The 11714-nt window shown below is 41.5% G+C and overlaps 1 protein-coding gene across 14 annotated transcripts in view; it reads right to left on the reverse strand.

The window, feature by feature from the left end:
* CTCF (CCCTC-binding factor) overlaps positions 1-11714 on the reverse strand; it is a 40925-nt gene that overhangs the window by 23775 nt on the left and 5436 nt on the right. For 2 of the 14 annotated variants that reach the window (XM_037409498.1, XM_037409497.1), the window contains exons 1-3: positions 8350-11684; positions 6494-6689; positions 4135-4247 (exon numbers count right to left, since the gene is read on the reverse strand). The exons of 2 other annotated variants lie outside the window; for them this stretch is intronic. Coding sequence is in view for 8 of the 12 variants with exons in the window: in XM_037409487.1 (XP_037265384.1) it covers positions 357-410 (54 nt within the window). In the remaining 4 variants the exon portion in view is untranslated. 10 more of the 14 variants (XM_037409502.1, XM_037409500.1, XM_037409487.1 and 7 more) reach the window with 9 other exon arrangements.

Raw genomic sequence — 11714 nt, forward strand, 5'->3', positions numbered from 1 at the left:
TTTCCACCAGGAGTAAGGCCTCAGTTTCAAGCACACTAACTGTCAGAGAAGCCATCCCTGCCTCTGAATGGCCCACTCGCTCCCACCCACATCACCCCAACTACTCTTCATGTTAGCGCTAGCACTTCTAAGACTGCAGTTAACTGGTCAGGAAACTAATCCAGGCCAGAACTCACCCAGCCAAAAAGATACTTATTTCCATCCAGACCAGGCCTCTGGTGTGCCCAAACACTCAGGCCAGCCAAAAGAGAAGTACAGCAAGAGGGTTTCTTCCAGCACAGTGAAAGCTTTAAGTGTTCAGGAAACTACTGCCTCGGCATGGAATGCATACCACGCTTTAAAACCCCTTAATTTACATTTATGTTCTTGATACTTCTGCACTTCTGCCTGGACTGATTTGTTCTCTTCATGCTGGCTATTCTTCATGCAGCTCTTGATGTTCTGGAACAGAACAGATGAGTCGTACTAGTGACACTAAATAAAAAAGAAAGGGAAGAGAAGGGGAGGGGGGGAAGCACTGTTTGAGTATTTAATGCTTGTTTAACAGAAAACGCGTAGTCTCACACCTCTTAGAACATTGATCCCTGCTTGAGGACCCCTTCACTTATCAAAAAAGCCTTAAACAAAACCAAGAGTATTTTAATCTGCTTCAAAACTTTCCACCAGGAAGAACGAATTCATTTTACAAACTCCTCTCTTTACCTCTTCTCAAACTCTCCAGCATCTGCAGTTCCTACAACCTAAAACTCTGCATGCCCCATGTCAAATTAAGAGTGCAATATGACATTTTAGAGCTGGTTCTGCCTACTTCAGATGGCCTTTCTCTCCTGCGCTGTGGAACAGCAAATCACAACACTAAAGCAGTTTTTATTGTTAAAGGGGTGTAAACAAGAGCAAGTATAACCTACTACATACTGTCAATGCAGCAAGTAACACTATCAATAAAGTAACAAAATCAGCTCTAACCCAGTTCTAACCTTGGTTACCCTGCAGAAAAACAGCCTCAGCTTGTCAAAGCGTTGCAAAGCTAGCTTCATTACCCTTATAAATTAAGAACTTAAAATATTCACATTTACAGAACTAAAATATTTACAAGACATCACACTATCACTCATCTGTAATCCTTTTCAGTCCTCAATGTGCACACATGCTAAAAAGCCTGGGAACAGTAAGCAACTCCACAGGAGTAATTCTCCAGCGAGGCATGTATTCTTGCTCCACGCAGCGATGCGGGCCAGTGTTGAATTTCACACTAGTTCTACACCCTTTGAATTTAAGTACTTTCCCGCCACCCCAGTTCTTCCATCATTTATGTAGTACAAGACGGTAAAGTCTGGGTTCTGGCTGCATTTTTTCCTTGGCAAGTCTATTTTTAATTGCTTATCAGCTTCAGAGAGCACTACTGATAAGAAGTTTGCTGGAGTTGTAGCTGCTCAGTAATAATAAGCTTTTTAGAAAAACATTTGGAATTGATCTCTTACTTACAACTTACTCTGTAAAAATAACACGTGCTATACATATTCGCTGACCAGAGCAGGGGATGCTCAGAGGATACATGAGGTGTGCTCCACTGCTAAGGGCACATTAAGACTGCTGATGCTAGCTGCATCCTCGCCAGGCTCTGTGCTGGTGAGAGCTTGCATGCAGTGGCGGTAAGCATATTAAAGAAGTTACTGTTAGTAGCTGAGTTTTTATGCCTGACTTGTAATCCTGAGGAAAACCACCATTTCCAAAAACTCGTAAATTAACACAGAAAAGCCTTAAGAAGAGTGAAGGACTTCTCCAGAAGACACCTGGTGCTAAGTGAACACCTCCCGTGTGGAACTGTATCACCCTGGAAGAAACACACCAGGACCCTCCAACAGTCCTTAATTGAATGGAAGTTTCCTTTAATCTACTGCTATTCTTTCATCCTAACTTTGGTTTTCCTGAAATTTTAAATCGAGAAAAAAATTTCTTTTAATTTTCAAACCTCATCTTCTGCTTGGCAAATGACAGTGGAGAGATCTGTTTTGTTCCGCTCTTAGTAGCGGAAAAGAGAAACATAACAGTAATAGCTGCAGTTCTTTTCCACACTACAGACAACACAAATTCAGAATGGTCTACAGGGTCATCTGCAGGTTACAACTGATGGCAAGTTAATGCAAGGCACTACCATCACTCTTCTCTTTACAAGGTATTACTGACTCTGCTTAGAGAATCAGTTACTGGAGTTTTCTGATGTGATGTTTTGAGGCAAGCAGCTCGGACACCACTTTAAAAAATATCAACCTACTAACGTACAACCCAAGGAGCAGTTTCCCAGCATTGCAAACATACATACTTCAAAAATGCAAGGCACACTTGCTCTGATTCACTCCATGGTGATATCCCAGAGGGAAGGAAAGCCACTACCACCCACCTTTACCGGAAAGACGGTTACTCCTGTTATAGTATCCAGTATATTTTCTGGCATAAGACACCTTGCACAAATTCACATTCCAATCAGATCTTTGACATATGGGCAAGGTTTGATAAGTTTGAAGGAAAACAGGGATAAGCTGCAAATTTAAAATGCTCCACGTGTCCATTTTTGAGCTTAGCACACAGAGGAAAGAGCCCATTAGAGGGCTGCCAAAACAATGAGGTGGCTGGAGCACAAGAGCTACAAGGACAGTCTGGCACAGCCAGCCAGCAGAAGGCTCAGGGGAGCTCTTGCTGCTACCTTCAGCTACCTAACAGGAAAGCAAAGAGAAGATGAAACCACACTCTCAGACACGCACAGTGAAAGGACAAGATGCAACAGGCAAGCTGCAACAGAGTGGTCAAACACTGGAGTCAGTTGCTCAGGGATGTTGTGAAAGCTCTGATCTTTCAGCTACTGAAAATATTTGCTGAATGCCACCCTAAACAACCTCATTAACTTCAAAGATGGCCCTGCATCGAGCCAGGGTACCAGAAGAAGTCCCTTCCAACTCAAATTATTTTACCATTCTCTGGCACTATATAAAATGAAAGATACACTTCAGACACAGATCAGTGAGGGTTTTTTTTCATTTATGCAGTTATAACTATGCTGCATAGTTATACGATACCCTTAGGACCATAAGATTTATTGGTCTCAGCATTCACTTCCACACAAGTTCTAGAGGACCTGGAACACTTAGGCAAGATCTCAAACACTGACCAGTTCTTCAGTTAACGTGCAGAAGTACAGTCATTCTCTGCCATCTACTAGTGACCTGCACTTTCAGAGCGGTGAATGTACAAAGCTGCCTAGCATTTAGGAGAACAGCATTAGAAGAGCACAGGCTTGTCGTATCCCTGTTTAGGAGACACAAAACCACATGTGATATGAAGTCAAAGAAGGGCTGTACGAAGACCCATATCAGACAAGGCTCCTACAAGGACTAGAAAAGGCAGAAGCAACACTGACAAGGGACGTCGCTACTTTTTGTAATTTGAAGGAGAAAACCCAGGACCACAGTGAGTAAATATAAACCAATACAAAAAATTATCTGTCTTTGAGGAAATAAGGACTACTGTGGGCTCTTTTCTCCAAAATCTTAACAAGAGGTTGTATCTTGAGTGCCAGCGGGTGGCTGAAAATACTCCCTGGCTGCCAGCACGGGACAGACTGTTTGAAGAGGCTGCTCTGGGAGAAGAACCAGTGGTAACTTATCGTACCAACCAATAACTGCACTGAATCAAATACTTCTAACCAGGGAGAGATGGACTGATAACAGCAGGACAAACATTCAGTGCTATTCCCTTCTTTGAATATGGTGGAGCCGGAGAAAAAACATCCCTAAGGATTTGTTGCACAAGGCACTCAAAGCCGATGTCTCCAAAAACATTACAGATGTCATGTCAAGCAACTCAGACATCTGAATATTTGATAATCTGCTCCATCACACTGTCATGGAAGCTGCCAAATTCTTCTTCATGTAGGTCAAAATGCTGGTAGAACAGGGAGAGGATGCAGCTGCTTCAACAAGACAAAACTATTTCCACACACACTACAGGAGCCAAGTATAAACTACTCTAGGTTCATCTAATGCTCTAGGTAGCAGTCAACAGTAGTCATTCCTGAGCCGAAAGGAGAAGAGTGCATTAATACGGAAAGCAGGCAAGGATCAAGTAATCAATGAGTACCTTTTGAGTATTCGGTATCGCCACAGGAAGCGATAAACCTCTCTTCAAAGATCAGAAGTGGCAGTAAGTTATATACTCAGTAGGAATGCTGGATAACACTAACTTCTTCCATCCTCCAAAAAGAAAAGAAAAGAAAAAAGGCTTTAATAATCTGATAAGCTTTGACTGAAACTACTAGCCTTGAACATTTTAATTTTTTCCAACATGTAATCTGAAAACTCAAGTGTCTCTATAAAGGGTTCTCTTGTAGTACATACTGGAAAAGCAAAATTAAAGTTTACATTACACCTCCACTGCAAACAGTTTAGCACATAGGAGAAAGCTACTATTTTAAAACGTAGTATTGTTACACTTACATCAAGTATGTACAACCCAACACAGGCGTGCATTTTTAATACAGTAGCATTTCCTGCTTTCATTTTAAATCTCTGGATGTTAGAGGTGGTTTCAAGGAAACAGCTTTGCTAATTGAGTACAAGGAGACGGAGAAACCATACAAGAAGCTGAAGTAACTGGCCAAAAATCACTACTGGTTCTACAGCAGTGAAAAGCTCTTCCAGGAGCCAGTCCAGAGCAACAACATCTCTTTCGTTGTTAAACAATGGGAGAATTCAATTCTCTCGACACTGATTTTAAGCATACAACAAAGTTTACTGTTCTATTTCAACAGAGTAAGAAACATTTACGAATATCTGAATACTGGCCATTACTACTTGTGGTCTCAACTACTTCTATAGAAAGCCTCTACTTATCTCAAAATTTTGGGGGCATGGTTCCACAAAAGCCTAAATCAAACTCAGGACTGCAGTTTTTCCACACCCACTTACATCTAGTTGCCCCCATGAAGCAAATTCAGCTGACCAACTCATTGCCTGGTGATGCAACTGCCAGCATGCAAGTGGGAAGAGATGGGGCCACAGCAGTCCAGATGCAAGCCAACCTAATTTTCATGGGAAGCCGTGACTTTTACTCCCCTAAATGCTGTGGTGTTATTCTCAACATAGCAAGAGCTGTAAACACACTTGTATAGCCTTTGTCAATAAGCTGGGGAAAAAGAGAAAAAAAATAATCCTTTCTCCAGCATGAACATAAAAAAAAAAAAAAAAAGCCCTACAAGGAGAGATCTGTGTCCATTTAGTCCAGCAGTCTGCCTAGAACAGCTCAAACTGGAAACGCTGCATAGGGAGAACCATCAGTCACGTCTGTGGTTTACCACCCTCATCCCAACGCCCAGGCATGGGATTGGGGATCTCTGCATTTGGATCTGCTGACACCTTTCCAAACCTACAGCGTCTAAACGGTCTCTTACCAAAACAGATTTTCCATCAGTTGTGGTGTGTTTTCCCCACTTCTTCCTCCTACAAGCTACACGCTCACCACAAAACTCCCTGCATCTACCTAAAAAGCTGGCCTTGTGCAAGTGCTAGAAACCACACCCCAGAACAGCAATCAAGCCGGGACAGAATGAATTTCTACAAAGAACACAGAAGTGGTAGCAGCAGAGCTATGCTACCTGCCTTCTTACAAACAGCCAGAAGAAACCAGAATTGCCAAACTCAATTACCAGGTGCTTCTGTTGAAATTACCATCCAGAGGAGCACGTGGATTACATGCAAGTCAGCTCTGCAGCTAAGACAGTTCTCAAGCTTACATGTTCCCCTTCACACTTTTTTAACATATGTAATACATGTAAAGTCCTTTCAGCCATCTCCACCAAGAAATGCTCAGTCCACCATCAGGCTACTCACTGTAACACTCCGGAGCTCATAAAGTGTCAAACATTTGTGTCAAGTCTCCACACATGATGCATTATCATAGCTCAAAATTATTAAGTGCTGGTTAATCCTTCTTCCACAGCTTTACCCTCCCTAGTTTCACTCCTGATTAATTCAGTACTTTACTCAGCATCCATTTCGAAATGAGGATCACTGCATATAAACTAATTTCACACAATACATGTAATATATACATACAATATATAAGATATGATTCAATAAGTAATTTTAACACAAAGTAATTTTACAAAGCTATTATTTTCTGAAGTGCATTCAATAAAAATCACTTTGCTTCAGCCTCACTGAGCGTCTTCCATGCTATGAACTGGGAAGGAAGAACTCCTTTAGCAATACAGGCTTGGGAGTGACTGGCTGGGCAGCAGCGCTGCTGACAAGGTCCTAAGGCTGCTTGGCAGACAGCGAGCTGAACGCGAGCCAGCACTGTGCCCTGGCAGCCAAGAAGCAACGTCCATCCTACCAACAGCTCACTAACACTGCAGCCACAGATAAGGATTTTTTAGAGTCACAAGTTTGGACTAAATATATGGGACGCTATTTAACACACCTCCAATATATACCAATACCTGCTTACTTTCTCCTGTGCAGAAGATTTTGCTGGTTTGAGCACGTTCCAGATTTCTGAGGAGAAGTCCTACACCTACCCTGTTCAGAAAGAGGGAAGCTGGTGAAACAGAAGAAGAGCTGCTCCCCATCTCTTTTCTTTGGCATGATCACCATTCATTTGATCACCAAGTCTGACCTCTGAGGAATTACAGTTCTCTAAACGTATATGAAACAAAAGAAGTTCAGTAACTTGCAGCTGGCTGAAGCAACATTCAGAATTTTTTGCCACAATCTTGATTCAAAGATGTTAAGAAATTAAGAAATGCACAACCACTCTTCCTATCATAATCCAATGGTTAATCACCTGCAGTGTGAAAAACTTAAAAGTCTAACTTGAACTTATCCAGTTATAAATTCTTCTTGCGTTTGTCAGCAAAATTAAAAAAGCTCATTAATATCCAGTATTATCTTGCCAGGGAGGTATCTGAGGACCCTAAATCAAGTCACCTCTCAGCTATGCTGAAAAGCTGCACATTTAACGCTTAACACTTCACTGCATGGCACTACTGCTTACATTTCCATCAAACTGGAGATTAATCCCCCTTGCAGAAAGTAGTTTTTTGTTTGTTTATTTAAGTGCTGATGCCAGAACTGTACATAGTATTTTGGTAATGACTTCAACCCACCCCACACAGGCAAGAATGCAACTCATTCCATTACTGCATTTGAGAACTACATTAGCCTCTTTGTCACAGCATCACCTTAGAAACTCACATTTGAGCTATTCATCCACTATGACTCCAAAACGCAGCTCAGCCACAACTTTCTGGGATACCATGTGCCTTGATTTAAATTCAGCTGAATCACCTTGTTTCCAACTTGACATAGGGCAACCTTAGCATGCACCTACATCACCTGACAATCGTAACGGTTGCCTTAGTGCCATTTGCTTTTCCATGAACCACAATTCTATCACACAGAAGTTTTAAATCAACAGACCTTTTGCACCAACAAAATCAGTAACAAAAACAAACTGACAAGCAATTACCAGTTTTTGCTGAACATCCATGGAAACTATTCAGTCTTGTACACCCCCAGACTATTCCTGAACTATCTTGAGCTGAATCGCATTTACAGACATTTAGTATTGATTTTTATATTCTCTAAGATCCTTAACATCAAGAGAGATACCTTTAAAAAAGTCAGGTAATAAATTTAACAAGCCCTTTTTTCCCTAAAGCCTTATTTACAAGGAATAATTACATACTTTTCTCTCCCTGTTAACTAAATTCTGTATCAAGAATAAATGGGAGAGCTGGTAATAATGTAAACCATATACATGCATGATCAGCATGCAGTGCTAATCAAATACCCAGGGTAGCTCAGGTGTCTGCACAGCACTGCATGACTAGCTGCCATGTCCATCCACTCCACCTCCTTCTAATAGTGATACATCTGCACTTCTGTGACCTCGTGGAATTTCCCTAGCATTCCAAAGTGCATCAGCTATACAATATTCCTTCCAGTACTACAGCTAGGGATATTCCAGTGTCAGAAGTGGAAAAAAATACCTTAGCCAAGGCAAACATATCTCTCACCTCCCAGTGTTATTTGGTGGTGGGCTTTCTGGGTGTTTTTTGTTTTACGTTTTGCCTTGTGTTTGCGTTTTGGTTTGTTAAAAAAAAAAAAAAAAAAAAAACACCACACACCAAAACCCCACAACGGGAATTTCAGAAGCTTTCAGAACAGCAATCTCATTCTAAATACCTGAAAGTGGGAGTAAGGCTTACTCTGACATCCTAGTTATGGCAAGTAATATATTGTATATAATTGGACCAAACTACTTTCTCCTCTACTTTACAGATAGCTACTTTACCTGCTGATCTTTGAGACACATACAAGCTTCTAATCATGATGCATAATAATACAGACAAAGGTGCATTTTACGCTCCAAACAAGCTGTGATTTGGCTTCTGTTTTGTTAGAATTTGACAAGTTCAATGATGCCAACAGAAATTCTTAGATTCTGGGGAAAAAAAGAAGAGAGGTAAAGTAAGACTTTCAGTATAAGCTGAACTTAGTTCACAGTCTCTTACCATTTGAGTGAAGCTCTCCATTGAAACCCATGAAGCTTTAGAAACTTCATGAGTTTGTTGCTATGGCAGAAAAATAAGACGACACCGACAGCTGACTGACAAAACAGTATGTATTCGGCCACACTACCTGAACCACGGGCTGTGAAGAAAACACCCTGCAGCACAGCTTGCTGCACTGCTACCAGTACATCAGCCCTCCTCTATGTTAACTGGTCAGCATCTCCTAACTGGTCACTGCACTACTTCTGCTCTTCAATGCTTTTAAACATACCTGGCCTCGCCTCTTAATATCAACTTCATACAGCACCCCAAAATCCTCAGGTAGCTGACAGCAAAGAGCACAAAGGCTGGAACTGAAGGGTCTCTAAAACCAGACCTTTACATAAGAAATGCAACTGTAAACATCTATGACTCACAATATGACATAGGGATAGTTAAAGAACAGCTCTTCAGGAATCCATTCGTTCTATCACAGATCTCCCCTAAGCAACACACATTACCTGCACCGTTCTTGAGAGCTGTTTCTGCACTACTTCTGTATTTTCACCTGTTAAGAACCATATTGAAAAGACGTTAAGATTTGATAGTTTCCAAATATTTATAATACTAAATGAGGGGAAACTTCACTTTAGCTTTCATTTATATTAGACAGCAAAACCAAGTTGGTCAGTGTATAGTTACCTGCATGTTAATACGACCTGAAATATAAAACTCCCTACCCACCTCATGTTCATTGTACTCTTCCTTTCAAGGTTATTTTTGTTAATCAGAAAATACTGAGATCACTCAGCTGAGCAGGTGTTGGTTAGTTTTCACATTAAATATGTCTAAAATAAGCATATCTCACTTAATTCCTGAAGAATGACGGATCATCACTGAGAAGCAGGAGGAGCAGGAAAACAGGGTCTGTTAAACACAATTCAAATAGCCCACAGTACAAAAAAAAAAAAAGCAACATCTTCCATTACCGTACCCAAGACAGGACAGAGATTCTTTCTAAATTTCAGCAAAAAATATGACAGAACAAAAGCTGTGTTCTGGACTGCTTTTATGATCAGTAGGTATAACCTTTGAAGAAAAAACCCCCGAAATTTTCTGGAACTGTATGCATCTCTAAGACCACGTAGCACTGCAGAGCAGTAGAGCTTGATACTGTATTAAAACATCAAGGTTTAGTACAAGACAGACTTAACTGGGCATCTGAACTAGAGCCAAATGGATGAAGAGAGGTTTAAAGTTAAGAAAACAAATCAGTACAGTTCAGTGAGTTAACACAAACAGAACAACCACTGAGTCAAGGCTTTGGTTTCTCTCAGCTCCAGTGTGGAAGCTGATGACCAGCACTTCAGCCAGTGTGTGCGTGCCTTCATGTGTGCGGGTAGCAGCAGCAGCTGTTCCTTATGGCACGTATTTCTCAAGCACATGCAAGCACAGGAAGAAACAGCATTTGTGATCCCAATGCTCTAATACTCCCTCAAGCATTCCCTCTCTGGTAAAGAAGAGGTGAGAGAAGCAAGAGTTGCCAGGATGAGTGAATCGCAGAGCTTTTATGTAAACAGAATCAATATATATAATACATCTGAAACAGCTAATGTACAAAAAAGCCCATCAGAGCAGGAAGAGCTCTCCAGAGGTCAGAACTCAACACAGCTTGCCATTACGAGTGATGAAGAATCTGCCAAAGCATGAGGAATAGGGCAAGGAATAGGCCGGCTCTTCTGAGAGAGCAGATAAGCCTAATAATGATCAACACCTGACTTCCAAAAAATCTTTGTCAGAAAAAGCAGTTGTTCTTCAACATGCAGTACTAAAAGGAAAAGAAGAAATTACGTTCCGGAGTAGGCTCCCTGCAGAAATTCCTAAGCAAGTCAGTAATCATGTATACTTATTTTTTTCAGGTTAGTGCTGAGTAACATGGGTCAGGCAGGTATCAACCTGCAGCTGTAAGAGCGGTAGCGATACACACAAATTAGCTACGAGTCATATTCTAGATAAGCCCACTAATATGAAAAGCAGTTCTTGAAATAGCTTTTTTCCCTCAATAACGCTGCAGGCACAAGTTGCCAGAAAGCTTAACGCCGTAGTGGCAGTTTCCCAAGCTCTGTCCAAACTGGATGAGACTCGCTGTACCACCTCAGTTTGCAAGGCCACTTGAGGCTATGGGAGCCTCAAGTTTCACACCTTCTGTTCTAACACTGCTCCTCCAAAATATCCCACAAAGTTTCAAGAGCGTTAATGAAGCCATTCTGTTCATCCTAATAACCTCTCTCATGTATAGTGTAAGTAGAGAGGACATTAAAACTGAGCTAGCTCTATACATCCAGAAGAAACGCAAGATGGAAGTAAAAAAAAACATGTATCAACCTAAAATGAGGGCAAAGCAAGGCTTGCTTTTATGCTAAAACTGCTCTTTTCCTTGCTTCAGTTCTAATGATGTCTTCCATACTCAAGTGGAATGTTCGGTACGGCTCAAGTAAGAACCACAGCTTGAATACAATACAGAGCTGTGTCTTATACCCAACAGACTCCTTTGCAAATTCAACAGGCTCTGCAGAAGCAGAATGAACCAGAACTTGAGAAAAATATTTACACACTTCCTGCACTGAAACAAAACACACGTATGCTGGAAGTGGTAAACAGTATTTCAGGTACTTCTAACAACACCTCTGGAGTGTATTACCAAAATTCAGTAACTGGCAGGAGGTGAGGAACTGCCGTGCATTTATTGAAGAGGGGGAAAGCTGCGTGAAATAAAAAACAAAAAAAGGAAGTCACAAACAGAAAAGCGAGCTCATTCTCACCAACGTGCAAGCCCTAAGGATTACACCGAGCAGAAAAGGATGCATACAACATGACAAAACCCCTTCCTGCATCAAAGTCATTTCACAAAGCGACAGCAAGGCCGAATCTGGTACCGCGTCAAGACATTTACTGTAAGAAATTTAAAAGTTGACGCTGAGAACAAAAAGCAAATTGTCTACACACAGAATATGTGCGATCTCCTCTCCTGCATCACAAAAAGAACCGGATTTTGTGCCTCCCCGTCCGGCTGGCCACAGAACAGCCCCATGCAAGAAAATGGGATAAAACCGGGATAAAACCGGGGCTTGCGACGGGCTTTCGGGCTGGGTCCCCAGGCAGGCAC

This window comes from Falco rusticolus, chromosome 15 (assembly GCF_015220075.1).
Source record: "Falco rusticolus isolate bFalRus1 chromosome 15, bFalRus1.pri, whole genome shotgun sequence".
Taxonomy (NCBI): Eukaryota; Metazoa; Chordata; class Aves; order Falconiformes; family Falconidae; genus Falco; species Falco rusticolus.